We start from the raw sequence: 21,929 nt of genomic DNA, 5'->3' as shown, positions 1-21,929 counted from the left end.
TCTGAAGAGCATTTTATTTTCTCTCTAAAAAAACAACAAAAACCTGCTCTGGGGCTAACCCGAGGGTGCACAATTCAAATGTTTTGATGGGCTGGAACCAACCACAATGGTGTTCAGGGGTCAAGGTCAATTTTCAGCACATTATTGAATTAAAATTAATTATTAAAAATATTAATGCAAGCAATTATTAGGTAGTTGTGGATCTTTCCCCCTTTGGCAAGGGACCCACAATTTTAACTAAGGATCATGGCCAGAAAATAGAGCCTGTGTCCTTGCTCAGTCACTGGGGCATCTAGTGAGATCTCCCTTAAAAAATGCCAGCCCCAAACAAATGCAAAATCCTCTCCTCTCTCTCAATTGCTGTTGATTTCATGTTGCAATCCTAGTCATACTTACTTATGCAGCTGTTGTTGCAAGTTGTGCCAATCAGTGGACCCACAAAAAAGTCCCTGAGGAGGCCCTGGTCCCCGGGCCTTATGTTGTGCAGGCCTGGCCTAACCCTTGCTCTGTGCATGTCTGAACATACACAGACCTGTTTGGGGTGTGTGGGGGGCGGATGTCCAAACATGGGTGTTTGTTCTGCATCTGCTTTGGGCATGCCTGAACATGCCTGGCCATGGGGGTCTGCCTGGGCATGTTCTGTGGAGGCTCTCCACAGGGTCTCACTATACCCTTACGAGGCTGTGGCTTCAACCTGCCCTTAGTTAGAAGCTTTCGGCTCCTTCCTGCTGTGATGTCATCATGCCCTTCAAAGGGCAGGGCTTCAACTTGCCCTTACTAGGCTCTGGCTTCACCTTGCCCATAGTTCCTTGCCCTTACTAGGCTATGGCTTCACTTTACCCTTGCTTACGGTGCTCCTAGGTACGTATCTATTACTACTTGCATTCAGACATTGGATGAGTGCAGTCTTTTCAGACACTGGAGTGAGTACAGTCTTTTCTCCAAGTCACACTGGAGAAGTCACATTGACTTGGCAGGGGTCATGGAGGATGGGGAAAGGTATGAAATAATTAATTAAGGGGGTACAGGAGTGCCCCTTCAGTTAAGACGTAGCAAAAAGAAAAAAGAAAGACTCTGCCATTATAAGCATCAAAATTCTATTGCTATAATTCTATAAATATGAAAAATGTTGAAATAATCATTTGAAACTTGGCATGTGAGATCTACTTGATGAGATCTACAAATGTGCAGGATTTCAAGGAGAGCTGATTTTAAAATGTCACAGCCATAGCAGATAAAAAAGCACTGAAAATTGACACTGTGGCCCTTTGCCCCCAAACTTTAGAACAGCATACCATAATATGCTTGCAAATTTGAGGCGGGGAGGAGACTGACGTACTCTGACAAGCTTGTCGAGGAAGGAACTCGTTTGCTGGTGAAGTTTTGACCAGTGGTTCAAAGGTTATTAAGGTTTCTCTGCCCTATTAAAGCCTATGGGAAATTTGACACTAGTGTGACATCAGCAGTGATATCAGCCATTGAATTTTATTGGAAGTGCAATGTCTCTTTAGTAATGGAAAGTGAACTCTCAGGGTGTGCAGCGGGGGGTGGGACATATTGGGAAAGCCAGATGAGAAGTTAGAGAATGCCTCCTCTCCTGGCCTCATGCTGAGGGGAGGGCTATTTGTCCCAGCCCCCTAGCATGGCCCCAGGAGGCCCATGATTGGGCCTCCGAGTTTGGAGGGGAGGGGCTAAGGCTGCTGCTCCTGTGGCTCCCCATCCTGAATGCTCAGTTCAACGTTGGATTCCTAGTAGGGAGGAGCTTGCTAGAGCGGCTCCTCCAAAGACAACCCTGGCAGCCTCTTTGGGCCAGCAGGCCTCGGGCTGTGGGAGTCTGCTGGCGGCAGCAGTTCCACATAGAGCCGGAGCAGCGGGCTGCCGAGAGAAAGGACCACAGCGGCATGGTTTTTCGGAGGCCCGTGGGCTTGGAGGCAGCAGTGGCGGTGGTGGAAATGGAGCTGCCACATCCGTCCTTGCTGGCCAGCGGCAGGCGGAGCTTTGATCGGCAGCTTCGGCCGCGGGGGTACCGGCCTGCGTTCTGGCGGGCTGTGAGGCATTGTGCAGCAGCGGCAGCTGGGAGGTTTGGTGGGCGGCCTCGGCTGCGTGAGTTGTTCCCGCCGGTTGTTCATGCACAAAGATACATGTGTGTGGACCCTGTTCCACGGTCAGGGAACACAAATTTGTCAATGCAAACAAACGGTACCCAACTTTTGAGGGGTTCAGTCGCCAAGCTCAACTTTAACTGCACGCATGTGCGGCATACACACACACACACACACACACACACACACACACACACACGTAATATAATCATGTATGTTTAACACCTGTACACTTATACTGCGTGAAGTGTGTGAACAGGTCTCTGTCATACTATGAAATGTAATAGTTTTGGGGGCATTTTGGAGGGAATATATGAACTAATTGTTTAGTCAGCTATGAAGTACTTTTGGTCCCACATTAAGGCAGCCTCAATCCCGAGTCACTGCTTCTAATATTTATTCAGGGGTGATGTTTGTAAAAAATGTATCTCCTTTTGTGAGGGGGCTTACATGGGAGGATACAGGACAGTAACTAACGTCCATTCACGTCAGCTCCATGAAGCATTTTGAGTAGGGGTTAGAGTGCTGGACTAGGACCAGGGAGCCCCGGGTTCAAATCCCCATACAGCTATGATGTTGGCTGGGTGACTCTGGGCCAGTAGAAATTTCTCTCTCAGCCTGACCTGCTTCACAGGGTTGGGAGGAGAAACTTAAGGATGTGGTGTGCTGCTCTGGGCTCCTTGGATTAGGAGCGGGATATAAAAATGTGTGTGTGTGTGTGTGTAGATATAGATATAGATATAGATATATTATTATTTCTTGTTTACACAGTCAGACAGGTGTTATTGACTGGTTTGTTTTATCCAGACATCAAGTCCTTCCCAAGGACCTGGGATGGCTGAATTTTATTGTCAGTTGTTACAGATATCGTCGCAGAATATAGGCTGTTCCCAGTAAAATTGCTTTTTGTAATTGGCTGATGGTGATTTCTGTAGCCCCTATGGTGTTGAGGTGCTCGTCAAGGTCTTTTGGAACTACAAGCAGGGCGCCAATTACCACTGGGATTATTTTAGTCTTTTTCTGCCACAGCCTTTCAATTTCAATTTGTAGATCTTTGTATTTTGTGATTTTTTCTATTTCTTTTTCTTCTATTCTACTATCCCCTGGTATTGCTATGTCGATTATTTTGACTTGTTTTTCTTTCTTCTCCACTACAGTTATATCTGGTGTATTGTGTGGCAGATGTTTGTCTGTTTGTAGTCGGAAGTCCCATAATATTTTTACATCTTCATTTTCTACCACTTTTTCAATTTTATGGTCCCACCAACTTTTGGCTACAGTATGAATGAATGAATGAATGAATTCATACTGGCTACAGGTAGCTTGTATTTTTTGCAGATGTTCCAGTGTATCATCCCTGCTACTTTGTCATGCCTTTGTTTGTAGTCAGTCTGTGCGATCTTTTTACAACAGCTGATTAGGTGGTCCACTGTTTCATCTGCTTCTTTACAAAGGCGGCACGTGCTGTTTGTTGTTGACTTTTCTACTTTTGCTCTTATTGCATTTGTTCTTAGTGCCTGTTCTCACGCAGCCAGTATTAAACCCTCTGTTTCTCTCTTTAAGTTGCCATTCTTAAGCCATTGCCAGGTCTTGGTGATGTCTGATTTTCCACTTATATTGTGCAAATATTGACCATGCAGGGGCTTATTTCTCCATTTTTCTGCTCGGTTCTTGACTTGTTCTTTCCTGTAGGCCTGCTTTCTTTCATTGGTGTTGAATAGTTTCGCGTTATTGACCATTTGAAGTGCATCTTCTTCACTGTCCTTTATGTATTCTTCAAGGCCTCGTTTCTCCTCCTCTACTGTTTGATGGACTTGCAGCATTCCTCTTCCACCTGAGCTGCGAGGGAGGTATAGCGTATCGACATCACTGCGGGGGTGCACAGCATGATTGATGGTCATGATTTTCCTGGTCTTACGATCCAGAGTCTCTAGCTCTGCCTGGGTCCAGTCTATTATCCCTGCAGTGTATCTGATCACAGGTATAGCCCAGGTGCTTATGGCTTGTATGGTGTTCCCGCCATTGAGTTTGGACTTTAGGATTTTTCTAACTCTCCTGATGTATTCACTTCCTATTTTTCATTTAACTGCAGTCTGTGCAATGTTATCAGCCTGGAGAATGCCCAAGTATTTGTAATGTGCTTTCTCTTCCAGGTTCTTGATCTTGCTTCCACTGGGTAGTTCTATTCCTTCTGTTTTTCTTATTTTTCCTCTGTTCATTATTAATGCAGCACACTTGTCTAGTCCAAACTCCATTGCTATATCGCTACTGAATGTACTGACAGTGCTTAGCAGTGATTCGATTTCTGACTGGGACTTTCCATACAACTTCAGATCGTCCATGTACAGCAGATGGTTGATTTTACTTGATGTTTTAGATGTTTGGTATCCGAGGCCTGTTTTGTTTAATATTTGTGAAAGTGGGGTCATGGCGATTACAAACAACAGGGGCATAGTGAGTCTCCTTGGAAAATGCCTCTTCTAATGCTAACCTAACTCTGCTAACTCGCCAATGCTAACTCGCCATTGAGTGTTAACTGTGTACTCCACATGCTCATTGCTTTTTAAAATAAATATCTGAATGTTTTTGCTGACACCAGTTGTTTCTAAACATTTTAGTATCCATGTGTGAGGCAATGAATCAAAGGCTTTCTTGTAGTCAATCCATGCAATACTTAGATTTGTTTTTCTTCTCTTGCAATTTTCTAAAATCATTTTGTCAATCAGCAGCTGGTCTTTTGTGCCTCTGGTGTTCGGGCAATTTCCTTTCTGTTCAACTGGAAGCTGTTTGTTAGTTAATAAGTGTTGTATGACTTCATCTGCTATTATTCCAGTTAATAATTGGAACATGGTTGGCAGGCAGGTTATCGGTCTATAATTACTTGGAACTGCACCTTTTGCTGGGTCTTTCATGATGAGATGAGTTTTCCCAGTTGTTAGCCATTGTTCAATATCACCTCCTTGCAAAATGTGATTGAACTGTTTTGATAGTTGTTTATGAAGGCTTGTTAGGTGTTTAAGCCAAAAGCCATGCAGTTCATCGTCGCCTGCAGTCTAATTTTTAATTTTCTTTGCTCTTTCACTTATTCTGGTGTTATTATTAGATCTTGCATTTGTTGGTTACATTTTTGACCTCCTTCATCCAGCCTGCTTTTTTATTATAATCTATTCGATTGTCCCATAATTTCCCCCAGAATTGCACTGTTTCTTCTTTATTTGGTGTTTCTAGGTTTCTTGCAGTTTCTTCTTCTATGCTTTGGTAGAAACGTCTCTGATTCGACTGAAATTGGAGATTCTGCCTGTGTTGTGTAATTCTGGCTTCATACCTGCTAATCTTGTTTGACACTGCTGTTATTTGCTGCTTTATTATTTCCAGGACTTCTCTAATTTTCCTTGAATCTAGGTGGTATTTTTGGATCAGATACTGTTTTGTGTTTTCATTCTTCAGCTTCGTGTCTTTCATATCTTTCAGTTTACTAGCATCTGATCGAAGCCTGGAGATTTTATTTTCTAATCTAATCTTCCATTTAGGTGATGTACTGCTTTCTTTTTTACAGGTCCACTGATCTTATATCCGAGCTCTTGTGTTGTTATTGTTGCTGCACTGTACATTAGTTGGTTTGTTTCTTGCAAATTATTGCTTGTTATTTCTGCAAGTGCAGCATTGACATCTTTTAATGCCTGAGCAAGTTGTTTATTGGCAACTGTTTATAGAGCTGGACGTCGAACCCTGGTGGTTGTTTGGTTCATGTGCTCAGTTATTTTTTGCTTTAGTTCTTGTTGCTTTTCTTTTAAACGGCATTTGGGTTTTTGAGGTGAAGGCAAAGGGGCGGTTGCCTGGTTTTGATTTTGAAACAGTTCAGTAACAGTGGCATCCTCTATTTCCAACAGCTCCTCCACCTGTGCCTGAGCAACTTCTTCAATTGGTGTTAATTCTTCTTCCATATCTTGAGCCTGTGTTGCTCTTTGCAGTTCTTCTAGCTCAACTCCTGTGAATACTTTATTTCTTATTATGTATCTTCTCTGGTCTGCTAGCCTTTGTTCTGTTATTTCTGTATCTGTATGCTTCTCTTTCCAAATGTGGTACATTTTTTTTAAATAACCTCTTCTAGTTGGACTAAACTTGTAATAGCAGATCATTATTTCCTTGTTCGCATTTTTCATATTTTTTTTTTGGTTAAGCGACATTTCTTCCAGTAACCTTGCAGTCTCCAGCCCTGGTTGCTCAACTGAAGATCCTGAGTCCTGTTGCCCACTTGCCACCAGATGAAAGGGACTATAGCAACTGGCGCGGTCCTTGTTGACCTGGGCGATGAACGATCCGTTATAGATTTATTAAAGTTACGTCTCACCATATTGTTGATGGGAGAGGCACTCTTTGTCTGGCTCCTCTGGTGAGACCTGTTCAGTATGGTTGGACCTCTGGCATAGCTCTCACCTTCCTCAGAGCACACAAGCCCCACAACCATGCCAAGGTAGTGCCTCACTGGGGGATGATGATGATGATGATGATGATGATGATGATGATGATGATTTTAACGTTTATACTGCCCTTCCAAAAGCCTCAGGAGTCAGGATGTGGATTATGAAGGGTGCTAATAGAGGGCCCCCTCCCAACTGCAGAACCTGTCCTGCAAGCTAATGAAGTAAATGCCATGGGGCAACTCTAAAGAAAATTCCTCTAGCAAAAAAGATGCTTCCTAAGGCAGTACAGGAGAAGGAACATGCAGGACATCTTTGCTGGTGCCAGGCACTCCATCCCTCCCATCATGATTTGGACCTCAAAGACCAAGGAAAAGTGTAGGTGCATGGAGGGCACGTTGTAAGCGAGCACAATTTGTGACACTGCACAACATCTTTACTGATCATGTGGCACAACTGTTAAGCCATGAGAGTTAGGTTCCAATTTCCTGCTTTGTGGATCCTGAGCCATATTGAGATAGCTTTAACTCTGGCCTTAAATCAGAAGGTTTTCTGACCATTAAATAATGAAATCATTCTTGCACCTTGCCTGCCTTTCTCCTTGTGCCAGAAGCAACTTTGGACTGAACAGATCCTATTCTGGAACAAGCTGAAGCCAGGATGGACTAATCCATTAAAGGTTAGGGATGCTATCTTTATAACAAATGTTTGTACATCTATGCCAGAATGCATGTGTAGAATTCCTTTCATCTCAACAGGAAATAATTTTGATAAAGGACCTATTATTATTATTATTATTATGTACATTTTATATCCCGCTCGTCCTCCAAGAAGCCCAGAGCAGTGTACTACATACTTAAGTTTCTCCTCACAACAACCCTGTGAAGTAGGTTAGGCTGAGAGAGAAGTGACTGGCCCAGCGTCACCCAGCAAATATCATGGCTAAATGGGGATTTGAAGTTGGGTCTCCAGCACTCTAGTTCAGCACTCTAAAAGGAAAGCATGTACAGATCATCTGTTTGCTATTGAATCTTATGATTTCTTGGCTCACAGTTCACCTAAACTTGTAATTCACCCTTCACCACCCCACTACGTCTATAACCATGTTTCTCAATGCTCTGATAATGGTAGAACACTTTTTATTATTTAAAACTGGAAACATATTTTACTCTTACCATTAGGTTGATTTTTAGAGTATATAAGAGTAAGAACTACCTACTTTCAGATAGTTACCCCCTTCTTGAGTTTCTGCTTGGCTATAATAGCTTTGCCTCCTAATAGAAAACCGGCAACCACAGAGCAGAAACTCATGAAAATATATATCAAGTAAGAGGGATGACCCACTAATGAGCAGAGGTCCCATTAGGCACAGACCTGGGGGCCCAGGTCTGTGTGGTCACTCTCCAAGAGGGCCCCATGATTCTCCCCAAGGGAAAAGATGTCCCCATTTATATTTCCATAATAGCTTGGCCTAGAATCCTGAAATTTGGCACAGATGTAGGACAGGTTAGCTGGACTCTGTGTGTTGACATTGAAGCAGATCATTGAAGCACTGATTTTTGAAGCATTGATTTTTAGTGAAGCATTTGGGAGGGGGCCCTCTATTAGCACCCTTCATCATCCTTATCTTGACTCAACAGAAAGGTGGTTTTATGGTGACATTACAAATGTACTATCTGGAGCTTGTCCCAAGCTCAGGAAGAAAGCTTTTTAAAAGTCCAAGTCCTATAAGCAGCTTGTTTCATGGCAGAAAAATCACAAAAACTTCTAGAACCGAACCCCACAACCCAAACCATCATTCCACCCCCCCATGTGAGGGAATCTGCCATTTGCCTTCATTAAAAAAGTGCAACATGACCCCAACTTTTGCTGAGACCTTTACATTTCCAGAATAGCTGGGCTATTCTGAAATTGGACACACATGCAGTACAAGGTGGCAAGACTGTGTGTTTTTATTTCAAGAAAATTGGTCAGTCCTATAATTTTAAAAATGATTTCCCCCCTACTGAAGTAATACTGCCAGAAAGTGTTATCTGATAAAGTATTTCTTACCTAGTGAAAGTGGAACTGCTACATCTAATTTTATATATATTCCTTACCAGACTTCAGGGCACAAATCCAGGTGGCATTGGCACCTGTACACTCTATCAGGCCCCCTGCTGCCTAGCACTTTTGACCCCAAGTCCCTGGCAGTGAGTGGATGGTGGATGCCAACCACAACTTGTGCTGGATGGGACAAGGAGATGGGGATGGTTCCCAATGTGTTTCTTCCCCTGCCCACGCTTCTTCCAGCAGCAGCACTAACCAAAACTGTGGCATTCCTCTCTATTTCCCAGGGCTGGTTTGTGCCGCTGCTGCACTTAGCCCACCACCACCAAAGTGGAGTCCAATCCTGCTACCGCCCCCATCCCTGCCTTGCTGGGGACTGGTTCCTTCCAGCTCCAAGAAATGGAAAGGAATGCTGCTGCTTTAGTAGGTGCAGGCCAGAGGGCAAGAGGAAGACATCAGTAATGGCAGGAGCCAGCCTCAGCAAATGGAGAGGATTCCCTACCTTCCTGCTATGACATTGTTTTTTTCTCCCCAGCTGCCTGCATGCAGCAGGCAAAGCGGTGGCATTCCTTCACACACACTGCATGGTCCCCAGCCCCTCCACTGTGTTTCTTCCTCCTTTCAGGCCCAGCAAAGAGGAATGCTGCCGCTTCAGCAGGAGAGGGCAGCAAGAAGACTGCACACTGGTGCCTGAGCCTGGATACAGGGATGGGAGGAGAATCACTAGTTGCTGTTACCACCATTGAGTCTGCCTCCCCACACCCCTGGCCATCTGCTGAAGCGGTGGCATTCATCCCTCCTGCTCTGGAGCTGGTTCCCACCACATTTCTTCTCCCACACACCCACATCACCTGTTCCTTCCAAAGTGAGGTTGTTGTTGTTCAGTAGTATACCTTACACTAATATGCCTTGGCATGCTGTTTGGGAGCCCACAACCGTTAGATTTGCTGGAGGTTTTGCCTGCAGATTTAATTGAACTGCGCCCTTAATTTGCCCTTGACTATGTGCTGATAAAGCACTGGAATACGAAGTCTGGGCATTGCTACAGTCTGTGGCCTACTTCTCACTGATGTCAAACTTGTGTCCGGGCTCTACCACTGAATGTTCATCCTTACAAAACAGTCTGGTTAGACCTGCTGTAGTGGAGGCTGTGAGGGTGGAGGAATAAAATTTTAAAAACAGTCAAAACTACCTGCTGCCGATCACCTGACATCTTCTGGGAACCAGCAGTGATCTACTCAGCATCCCACAGGGAGGGTGCCCTGCAAGGGTGTAGCAAGGTTGGAGTGAACCCAGGAACAAGATTGGAAAAGTGTTCATGCCCCCTGCCTGCCTTCCTTCCTTCCCTTCCCCTGCCTCAGTGTCTCCCCATGTCTTTGCCACAGAAGATCTTTAAGGACATGTGCAATATTGTGTGCCTGTGGTCTTGTACCTGACACAGGTACAAGAATAAATACTTTTAAAGAAAAGTGTATTTATGATAAACACATACATTCAGCCTTTTAAAAGCTTACAGTATTGGACTAGGATCAGGGGAGCCCTGAGTTCAATTCCCCTTTCAGCCACGAAACTGACTGGGTGACTCTGGGCTAGTCACTTATCTCTCAGCCTAACGTACCTCACAGGGGTTTTGTGAGGATAAACATAACCATGTGTGGTTCTCTGAGATCCTTGGAGGCAGAGCATGATATAGATGAAGTAAATAAGTAAATAAAAAGGCTAATAAATGTGTATGTAGCTAGTGATTTTTGAAACTTCAGCCACAGAATAGTTTCATGTCTAGGCAAGATAAATAAAACTAGCCAACCCCTCACAGAGCATCTGTGTGCTCTTTGGGGCTGGCAGTTACCTCTCCCCCCCCCCCACCTTCTGCCTGTCTCCACTTCCAGGCCCAGCCGCCTCTCCTCCCCACTGCCATTTCTGCCCCCCTTTCTCCCCCCCCCCGGCCTTGCCTCCGCAGCTGGGCTGGGCCTGCTGCTGCCTCTGGCCTCTGTGGCCAGGCCTGCTGCCACCGCGGTGACCAATCCTCCTGGGTGCGCCTCAGCCAATCAGGCCCATCTGCCGCCCAGCCAATCAGCTGGGCGCTGGGACACACATTCCAAGAATTAATAATATAGATAACTCAGAACACATGCTAACTGAGCCCACTGTTTGCTGATTTGTAAGAATTCAAGCCTCTGAATTACACAGAACACTCTACTAAGCAGGTGTACTTACTTATCACATATCTCAAAACGTTATAATTAGTGGCAAGGGGAGACAAATGTCTCTAGGCCCACAGGGCCTGGAGGACCCCCCAAGGCCCCTTAGCCAGTCCCCCTTGCCTTGTCTGCTGCCCCCCTTTCCTGCTAGCCCTCCTGCTCTGGCCAGGCGAGTGAAGCAGCCTGCAAGCCGCTGCAGCCCCTTCAGTCTCCACCTATCAGCTATTCGGCAGGTGGGCAGGGCTTCCAGAGAGGCCTCCGTGCAGGCCTCCCTGAAGCTTGAACTCGAGTGCAGGCAAGCAGGCGGGCAGCAAGGAGGGAAGGAGGGAGGGCGGGGGGCAGGGAAGCCAGAGCTGGCTGCCCTTCCCCACCACAGCTCTGCTCAGCTTCTGACACCTCAGGCTTAGTAGTGGAGGTAGGATGTGATTTCCTTTTGTGGTTATCCCCCCTTGGATATTTAGGGATTGCTTGCCATAGAGCTTTAATATAAGATGGGTGGTGGTGGTGGTTAGGGCAGATTGAAATTACTCTGAATATTTAATTCAGAAATTGAGGAATTTGCTGGTTTTAAATATATTTTGATTTTTTAATTTAAAAAAAAAACTATTTTTAAAAGATTAGTTCTACCCCGATATGGAAAATCTGCCCTTTGCCTTCATTTTAAAAAACCCTTATTTCAGCCCCAGCCTTTAGATCACCTGGAATGAGTGGGCATAGGGCTTTGGTTTTGAGCAGAGAGATGTGGGAGGAATATGTATATTTAAACTGAAGTGGATTGGACAAATTGTAAGGATTTATGAGAAAACATACATAGGATCACGTTGCATGGTTGAAAGTCTCCTTTGTTAATCACCAGTGAGGGGCCCATTTTAAAATCTCATCTCCAGGCCCACTCCAACCTTGCTATGCCCCATCAGTGATTCATTAAGATCATTATGTAATAGGTCTATATGCCCTGCCTTTTCAAAATAGGAAATCTACTGGATTTCGCAGAGCGCCCCTAGAAGAAGCCAATGTTTTTCATTATTTTCCTTTAAAATGCTGGGTCCAGGAGTTGTACTTGGCAGGACTGGCCAACTTGGGCAAACCTGGAATCAGTTTGTGGTGCTGGAAAGACTTGAATTAGAAAGATCACATTGATAGCTTGGCTAAGAATGCCACATAGCATAGCTGAAGGATCTACCCACTCCCTTTCCAAAGAGCAGCCACTCACCCACTGCCACCACGACTCCCATCCAATCCCTTCCTTTGCTCACCAGCACCTTTTTCCATGCTTTTCATTCTCTTTAGAATGAGTCTGCTTTTGGCTAAATCACGGCTGCTTTTGGCTAAATCACGGCAAACAAAAGATGTGCTGTGAGCCATTCTGACTGGTCAGCCCACACCACCCTTCCCCACCCCACAGCAGGGAAGAGACTGAGTACTCCGAAGGGGAAAAAAGTGGCACAGTGAGATTTTCCCCTGGGTGCTTCAAGAATTTTTTTTTTAATTTACATTTTATATCCCGCTCTTCCTCCAAGGAGCCCAGAGCGGTGTACTACATACTTGAGTTTCTCTTTCACAACAACCCTGTGAAGTAGGTTAGGCTGAGAGAGAAGTGACTGGCCCAGAGTCACCCAGCTAGTATCATGGCTGAATGGGGATTTGAACTTGGGTCTCCCCGTCCTAGTCCAGCACTCTAACCACTACACAACACTGGCTCTCAATGGGGGTCAGGCTGCAGCATTAGAAGGGGCAGACTGCAAGGTTGGGGGTGGACTGTGGGCACTCTGCCAAAGCCCCACAACCATGGAGCAACTGTCCCTCATGCTCCATTGTTTCTATGTGACTGGTGCCCTGCCTTCATTATTCAACTGGCCTCCATGCATGCATGGTGACCATTTGAGAGGCCAGTATGCCATAATGACACCAGCTAAATGGCAGGATTGGGGCACCCTCCCCGTGGGATGATGGGTCAGCCACCATTGGTTCCCAGAGAATACTGGGTGCTGTCAGTGGGTAAGTTCAGCTGTTTTAAAGTTATTTCCCATCATCTTCAACACTCCAGCCCTGCTAGAGCAGGCCTCACTAGCTGCTACTGCACTTAGAGAACTGCACCATAGAGCTGGAAGGGACCTTGTAGGTCTTCTAATGCAGCCCCCTGCTCTTTGCACGAATCAGCTATGGCATCGCTGAGCCCAGCTTTCTCCCTGAGTTTTCTTTGGTCTGGTCTGGACATAAATTAACAGGTGTAAAAGCATAGGGGACTAGGAGATGTGCACATGTCTATCCCCACCATGTGCACATGTCTATCCCCACCATGTGCACATGTCTATCCCCACCAGCCCAGTACATTGCCTATTTGTGTGGGTGGGGCAATTTGGACAACTGGAGGATGGTACATGCACTTGATTGGTGCAGAGGAAGACACACTCTTCCCCGTGCATTTACACAAGTGGTCCAAGTTTCATCTGAACCTGCCCTATGTAGAGTAGGGATGTGCGTTTCGTTTCAGATACAAAATGTTTTGTGCACAAAACAGGCCGTTTCGGCTGTTTTGTAGCAAAAACAAAACACCCAATGCTTAAAACAGAAAATTTTGTAGCCAAAACAAAACATCCCTGTTTTGGATACAAAACGTTTTGTTGTTTCGGCTGTTTTGGAACTCCATTTTGCAATCACAAAAAAATCTTTCTCCTTAAGTCTTCATTTTGAGTTTTGACATCTGTTTGAATTTCCGGCCCTTCCAGCCTGCAGATTGGCCAGCAGGGGAGCGCGGGGTCTGGGGTTGGGGAGCACAGTGTGGGGTCTGGGGTGGCAGCAGGGGCGTGGGGCTTTGGGGTTGCAGCAGTGGAGCACAGGGTCTGGGGTTGCAGCAGTGGAGCATGGGCTTTGGGGTTGCAGCAATTGAGTTTAAAAACTTATGTGTGGTGTTTGTTGTTAGTTGTTTCACACTTTGTGTGTGGATAAATTGCATTTCTGGGGGGGATGTGAATATGCATGACCAAAACTTGTTCTTTGCAAAGCTCTGCGGGTGTTGTAGATGTGTGATGTTGATGTTATTTTGGAGAGGGAAGAGTGGGTTGGGTGGTAGTGCCCCAATGGGTGCCTGCTACCACCTATGTTTCAGAGTGATTGGGCAAAGGGCTCAATATTATTTGATTTTTGAAGTGAAGTTTACTCTTTTCCCCCATAGTGAACAATGGAGGTTTCAGCAGCCCCAGAATTGCACATGTGGGGCACTTGGGTGGCCCAGAGAGAGTGGTGGCATAGTGAACATAGGGTGCCAACCACCCCCATGGCTTGATAACCCATGGTGTACTGGGTTCTGTTGTTTTGGAAGTGTTCTGAGTGTAGATTCTCTGTTTGCATATGAGATTTTCAATGAGAAACCATGAATCCACTCTCATTTGCTACTCCTAATAGCAAAATAAATAAATAAATAAATAAATCAAAAAAATCTTAGACACATAAACTTCAAGAAAAAAAATTAAATCAACCCTTTGCCCATTTTTTTTTAAATTGAGGTGGTAGCCTCCACCCATTAGGCACTACCACCCCACCCCACTCTTTTGACCCCACGACCCATTTTTCAGATCCAAATCGATTCGGATTCGGATCCAAATCTAATCTGGGCTGATTCGGAAGGGTCAGATTCGTACACAAATCGAAACGGGGGTGTTTCGATTCGGGTACAAATCAAATCACAAAAAATCATTTCGTGCACACCCCTAATGTAGAGGGTTATTCTTTTTTGTATGCAAAAGCATTGAAGCATCTGAGCCCTCATGTTTGGTCTGAAGTGGTACAACTCCAAGGCTTATCTCCTCAATAAGAGCTAAGCCAATAGCACAGTTTACTAGTGGCACAGCGGGGAAGTAACTTGCCTAGGGAGCAAGAGGTTGCTGGTTCAAATCTCCACTGGTATGTTTCCCAGACTATAGGGAAACACCTATATAGGGTGGGAGTAATATAGGAAAATGCTGAAAGGCTTCATCTCATACTGTGCGAGAGATGGCAATGGTGAACCCCACCTGTAGTCTACCAAAGAAATCCACATGGCTCTGTGGTCGCCAGGAGTCGACACCGACTCGAAGGCACTTTACTAACAGGATAACTTCTGACAATATTTTAGGACACATTATAGTCCATTCAGAGGAAAAATAAGTGTTCCAAAGTAGTTGATTGACTTCACAAGAAATCTATTTATCTGTATAGCTACATGAATACCAACTTTTATTTTTAGCTGGAGTAAGAAATATGACAAGAACCAAAACCTTCAGAGACACATTAGGCCCATTGGGGGGGAAATGCTTCCAGCAGCTCCTATCAAAACAGCAGAAATAAATAACCTTTGTTCATGGAATTTGGAATGCTCTGGTTTTCCACAGCAGCATTGCCTCTTGATATATTGCCATCATTACAGCCACCTCTGTAGGACACTATGTATACAAAGTGCGATAGCCTAACCTCTCCCTCTCAGGGTATTTCCTGATATATGAACCATTTGTCAGTGTCAGATTGGCCCAAGGTGAACAAATAATACTTTAAACATGAAGCACTTTTGAGGCAATACTAATACAATTATCTCTCTCACACACACTTCAGTTTAAGAAGAGAGCTAAGGTGTTTACCATTTTAACACATATTCCAAAAGTTATGGAAATTGCAAAATGAGGTGCTTGAGTTAACTTCCATGTGATGTAGGCAGTAAACACTTTGTACAGTGTGTATATTATGCTGGCTTCCCAAATTAAGCTCCATACACCCACATTTTGACTTGGTCATTCAGTTAACATTGGGTACAAGAGCAATGTGTCCAGGCAGAAAGTTGCAGATTCCCCAGTTATGTGCTAGAGATGTATCTGATTAATTTCTGCCTGGACAAGCTCAAGGCACAGTGCTTCTCTAAAATGTCACCTAAAGTAATAAATTAGGTCCAGGCAGAAATTCAACATGTCCACAATCCATTCACAATGACTTTCTACAGGTGCATGAACCAGAACTTGTGGTCCAGAACTTGTGGTTCAAATTTGAACCAAACTGTGTGCTGCTGGTCCATGTCCATTTGATCAAAGCGGTTTGGGTGGCTAAACTTGTAAAGGGAAATCCGGTAAGGTTTCCTCTTTACAAGTACAGGGGTGCGGGACCGTGGCAATGGTAAGGGGCAGCTGGATGGGGGTGGTGAGAAAGGTAGAAAACTCCCTAGCGGACCAGCAAGTCTGCCGGCATTTATGCTTGCCACCACTTGCCCTCCCTGGCTCACCCACTGTTCGCCCTCCCTTCCTTGTTTAAGAAGCCACCCACATGGTGGAGGAGTGGTTCCAGCCTCCATGGATGAGCAGAGACTATTTGCCTGGTGTCTGTGCATGCATGGGCGCCAGAGCCACTCTGCTGCTGCATGGGCAGCTTCCTAAATAAGAAAGGGAGGGTGAGCAGCAGGCAAGCCAAGAATGGGTGAACAGCGGTGAGTAGCAGCAGCACTGGCAGCTTCATCAGACAGGTAAGAAGCTTTCTACCTCTCTCACTACGCCTGCCCGTCCACGCATTTGTTGCTGAAGCGGTTTGCCCAAACTGGGACTGGTTCAGTTCCATCAGTTCAATCTCAGCCAAAGTGCTTATTACTTGCTTTTTTAGCTGACTTTCCAGTAGGCTTATGAGATCACCCAGCTTTCTGTGTGTGTGTGTGTGTCCATGTGTTTGTGTGTCCATGTTTCCATCCGTGTGCCCCCCCCCATCAACTTTTCAACGCCTAGACCAATATGAACCAAATCGGGTACAGTTGTAGGGACACCTCAACGACATAGTTTGTGATGATGTCATCTACCCCGATCCAGGACGGCGGACGTGTGAAATTTTGAGGCGCAAGTGGGCTTACTTATGAACTGCCTAACCGATTTGAAACAAATTTGCTACAGCTGTAGGGACACATAGGGATACCCAAATGGCATTGTGTATGATTATGTCATCCACTCAAATTCAAGATGGCAGCATGTGAACATCTGAGGTGCAAGTGGGCTAATTTGTGGATGCCTAACCCATTTGAACCAAATAGGGTGCAGTTGCAGTGAGTGACACACAGGGACACCTCAATGGCATAGTTTGTGATGATGTCATCCATACTGATTCAAGATGGTAAACCTTTGAGGTGCAAGTGGGCTAACTTGTGAACCGCTTAACCAATTTGAACCAAAATTGCTGCAGCTGTAGGGGCACATACAGATACCTCAATGGTGTTATTTGTGATGATGTCATCCACCCCAATTCAAGATGGCAGACATGTAAACTTTTGAGGTGCAAGTGGCCTAACTTGTAAACTGCTTTACAAATTTGAACCAAATTTGTACCAAATTTGTTACAGCTGTCACATGATGATGTCATCCACACCGATTCAAGATGGTGGATGTGTAAACTTCTCGGGCACAAGTGCACTAACTTGCGGACAGTCTAACCAAGTTGAACCAAATTTGCTACAACTGTATGGACACATAAGGATGCCCCAATGCTGTAGTTTGTGATGATGTCATCCACCCTGATCCAAGATGGTGAGTGTGTGAACATTTGAGGCACAAGTGCACTAACTTGAGGACTGTAACTGATTTGAACCAAATTTGGTACAGTTGTAGTGAGTGACACATAGGGACACCTCAATGGTGTCGTTTGTAATAATATCATCCACCCCGATCCAAGATGGTGGACACATGAACATTTGAGGCACAAAAGATCTAACTTGTGGGCCTCAATCTGAACCAAACTTAGTCCAGTTATAAAGACAGTGAAAGGAAAGTAGGCTGATTAATTCTTCCTAGAAAAACTTGTTAAAACATACTCTGTCATAATCCTTTCAAATCAGAAGACACTTACATGTGACTTTATCCATAATTCTACACATTTTTAAATCATAGAAACCTTGGATGCCGGATTGTCTTCAATATTTGACTCTTGATGGGCATAGCCCTGGGGAAATTGGATCTGTACATCTTGTGCTCCAGCATTTTTTCTTTTTGTGTAATTATCCTTGGCATCAAGAAACCTGCAGCCTACAAGGAAGAGCCCCTAATGGGAACTGCAGTGAAATAACCCCTCTTTCTGTTTGCCAACTGTAGGCTGTAAATTTCAAATAAGAGGAGGAAAAGATGAGATGTAGTGCTCATGTGATGAAAGGCAGAGATGGCTAGAAATACCTGCGGTCAAGACTTTTATCTACCTCGCTCATATGTCTTATTTATATGGTTATTGTTATTAACACATGTAGCTTCCTCTGTGAAAGCTGTTTTACAGTGGCAACAATACTATGGAGCAGGTTACTGCTCATTCCTTGGGCTGTCTGAAATTTGAAATCCCGGCAGCACTGCATTTGCTGAAATTCAACATTAACGTTTACGGCTTGCATTCTCCAGAACTGGTGCCGGCATTCCTTATTTTGGCCGAGGCGAGCCTGGGCCTCGGGCATGTCGCCCAAGGAGAGGAGTACCTGTCCCAAGCGCAGTGGATCGTCTTGAAGAACGCCAGCTGCAGCAGCGCCATTCAGTCAAAGCTGCACCGCAACCTGGGACTCCTCCACGCGGCCAGGGGGAACTTCGAGGACGCCTTGTACCACCTGGCGAATGACGTTTACAATGCCTGCTGTGCCTTTAGGACCAATGGCATTGCTGCCTCGGGAGGCTATTTCCACATGGCCAACATTTTCTTCCATCAGAAAAGAATGGATGTGGCCCACTCTCTGTTTGCTGAGGTGGTGGACATTTGGCACAAGCACTTCAGCCGCTTGATCGACACTCAATTCCAGACGCTCACAATTCCGCCCGAAGTGGATGTGCTGTCTGAAGAAGTGGAGCCCACTGAAGAGACGCTTGATGAAGGCCAGCGCACGGAAGCGTCTCAGGTGCTGAGCGCCATCTTGGATATCCGAGAGCAGGCAGCCAGGCCGCAGCTGGATAAGATCGCCAAGGTGCTCCACACTCTGGCCATGCTCCATTACCTGTGTCAGAACATACCCAAGGCTCACGAACTTGGGCTGAAGGTTCTGCAAATGACAGAGGAGCTGCCAAAGCAGGAGCCAGACGCGTCGCTGCAGCGCTTGATGCAGCTGATCAAAACCAGGCCTTCCGTTCCGAAATAGAGCCCTCTCCTGCCCCAGGTGCTGAATGTTTGTCCCCTGTGTCTGCTTTCAAGTTTAATTAAATGTGGACTCTTTAAAAATTTTAAGAGCCCCTGGTGGCGCAGTGGTAAAAAACTGCCGCCCTGTAACCAGAAGGTTACAAGTTCGATCCTGACCAGGGGCTCAAGGTTGACTCAGCCTTCCATCCTTCCGAGGTCGGTAAAATGAGTACCCAGAATGTTGGGGGCAATATGCTAAATCATTGTAAACCGCTTAGAGAGCTCTGGCTATAAAGCGGTATATAAATGTAAGTGCTATTGCTATTGCTATTGCTATGTCTGGTTCATAAACATACTGAGCCCAAGTCTTTTTTTTGTTTGTTCATTATTTAATAGGTTGATACAGGGTTCAGAAGTGGGATTCCTTGCACACACTCCCTGGCATCCTTACAGAGGTGCCTAGCATATTCTGTCCTGTTTGAGAGAGAGTCAAGGAAAGGAAGAGTTTTTACCACTGAAGCAGAGAATAGTCTAAGGAGTAAGGGAAGGGAGGAAGCATGGCCACCATGTCCTATCCCCACAGGAGTCCACACAGGGCTCCCCAACACCCCAAAACAGGCTTCCTTCATGACCACTATTAAGCACTCCTGAGACTTCCAAACCAGGCAGTCATGGCTTTGTTTCCATTTCCAGCATGTACTTACATTCCTCACTGAGGCATTAAAGCCACTCAGTCATCCTCCTTGGATCCTTCTAAGCCTGAGGACCAACACAGTAAAATCTCTAAAGCCAACATTTGACTCCCCAAATAATCCCATTTTTATCTCTAGTTCCTTTGAATCCATTGTTCTATTGCTGTCCATGGAATTAAAGATTAAATGATTCTTTAAGCTGGAGGGGCAATTTAGTGTATTTTTACTCTACAAAATAGCTCTCCTAAAGCCCCCAATGGGAACAGTCTTTGGGACCCATTTGATGACTGTTAGCCCCTCTGCATCCCCAACATTGTACCCTAGTTTCATCCTTGAGAACCCAGCTTCTCTTCCCTTCACACTGAACAGTTAAATATAGGGAGAACCTTTCCTTTCTTGTTCCCAGGAGTCTTCACCATTTCTCCCCTTCCCATTCCTAAGTATGTGTGTGTACTTGAAGTACCAGCCAGCTAGGCTAGAAGGTTTGTTTGTTTAAGATCTATCTTTTACCAAAGAAAGTGGGGAGGGTGGTGAACTCCTCCACTTGGGTTAAAAGGGCAGCACCTGCAGATGGCAGTCCAAAAACAAGGACTAATGATAAGCATGATCTGCTGTCAGAGTAAGACAAGCTGGTGTGCAGAACATTGCTATTGGGAGTGGACAATCCTCTCAGGAGAATGCAAGCCACAACCACAGGGCTGTACTCAAGCTTTTATCACCTGAGTTGCAGTGAATTTTTCCCATTTTTTCCCATCCAAGGGTACCCACCCGGTTCCCCCTTTTGGTACAGGTGACTCTAGCCACAAGTTCCCTTCTGTTGCCTCTGTCAGCCTGAACACCCACCACATCACACCCACCCTCTCTTCCCCTGACAGCAAGAGTCCTGCCCTCACCTCCTGCAAGCCTGGCTATTGCTGATTTCTCAACCTCCATTTCCTGGTTCCCACCATTCCCCTGCTATTTGCATAGCCCAAACCCTAAGTTCCACTCTTCCAGCACATAACAGTTAGCCAGTTTTCCCAGTTTAGCAAAAGAAACTTTCTCCTCTACTCAATTTCCTCCTTTCAGTTTCCTCCTTTTCAATTTCCTCATTACCCTTTCCTCCCATCTCCCTCTGTTTCATGCTTGGCTAGTTCTCCAGAGTGGGCCATCCTCTTCCTACTATCCCAGCTTGCTTGGGTGCCCTTCACTCTCATCCTCCACTCTCTGGCTGGTTCTTTGGCCAGTTCCTCCTCCCTTACCCAGGGCCGGATTAAGCCAGTGCGGGGCCTGTAGCATATGTTATAAAGGGGCCCTAAACTTTTTTTAAAAAATGCACATAAATATTAAAACGTAAATTATTTACTTGCATAGTAATTTAATTTTTTTATTTGCTATATTTTGGAGTATGGGAGACCAAGCCACAAACTCACACTACTACAACAACAGTGAACATTTATATACTGTTTTTCAATCAAAATTCTCAAAGTGGTTTACATAGAAAAATAAAGAGTGGATAGATGCTTCTCTGTCTCCAAAAGGCTCACACTCTAAAAAGAAAAATGTGGTAGGCACCAGCAACAACCACTGGACAGATTCTGTGCTGGGCCTTCTCTTAAAACACACACTTAGCAGAAAAGGGATATTTTATCTAACATGGACCAAATAAAACAGGTAAAGTTCTAACTTTAATTCCTAGTTGGAAGCCGGGTGTGTGGGGCCCTCAAAAACGCGGGGCCTGTAGCAAATGCTACATTTGCTACTACGTTAATCCGCCTCTGCCCCTACCCAAACTCACTTGGTCTTTTCTCTCATCTTTCCTGCTTCTCCTCCAGAACTTTGGACTGACTACTCCTCCTCTCATCACCCAAACTAGCTTAAGTGCCTTTTGCGCCTATCCTCATTCTCCTGCTGGTTCTTTTTTACCAGGCCTTCCTTTCCTAGCTGAACTCACTCAGATCCTTTCTGTCATCTCTCCCACATCTCTATAGGAACATAGGAAGCTGCCTTCTACCAAGTCCATCTAGCTCAGGATTGTCTACACAGACTGGTAGTGGCTTCTCCAAGAACAGAGGCATGAGTCTCTCTCAGCCCTATTTGGAGATGCCAGGGAGATAACTTGAAATGTTCTGCATGCAAGCATGCAGGTGCTCTTCCCAAAGCAGCCCCATTCCCTGAGGAAATAGCTTATAGTGCTCACACGTCTCCCATTCAAATGCAAACCAGGTCAGACCCTGCTTGGCAAAGGGGACAATTCATGCTTGCTACCACAAGACCAGCTCTCCTCCGCCCAGAGAGGAAGGGCTCTACTAGTCCTTTGGACTGATTCTTCCTTCCCTCAGCCGCTGAACTTTTTGGGGTGCCCTTTGCTTCCACCCTTCCTCACTCTCCTAGTGCTTCCCAAGG

The 21,929-nt window shown here is 45.4% G+C and overlaps 1 protein-coding gene across 4 annotated transcripts in view; it reads left to right on the top strand.

Annotated features, from left to right (window-relative positions):
- Positions 1-18,954, top strand: part of LOC128330273 (zinc finger MYND domain-containing protein 12-like) — a 113,776-nt gene extending 94,822 nt beyond the window's left edge. The window contains exons 1-3 of one of the 4 annotated variants that reach the window (XM_053262865.1): positions 10,762-10,779; positions 17,114-17,297; positions 18,153-18,954. In XM_053262865.1, coding sequence (XP_053118840.1) covers positions 17,270-17,297; positions 18,153-18,874 — 750 coding nt within the window. In that variant the 5' untranslated portion in view covers positions 10,762-10,779; positions 17,114-17,269 and the 3' untranslated portion in view covers positions 18,875-18,954. Of the gene's footprint in view, positions 1-10,689; positions 10,782-10,958; positions 11,189-17,113; positions 17,298-18,152 lie in introns of those variants that run through there. The other 3 variants (XR_008310031.1, XR_008310030.1, XM_053262863.1) reach the window with 3 other exon arrangements.
- The last annotated feature ends 2,975 nt before the right edge of the window (positions 18,955-21,929 follow it).

The sequence above is a fragment of the Hemicordylus capensis genome, chromosome 6 (assembly GCF_027244095.1).
Source record: "Hemicordylus capensis ecotype Gifberg chromosome 6, rHemCap1.1.pri, whole genome shotgun sequence".
NCBI lineage: Eukaryota > Metazoa > Chordata > Lepidosauria > Squamata > Cordylidae > Hemicordylus > Hemicordylus capensis.
The sequence above is the reverse complement of the archived record's forward strand: the minus strand, read 5'-3'. Positions and strand labels throughout refer to the sequence as shown.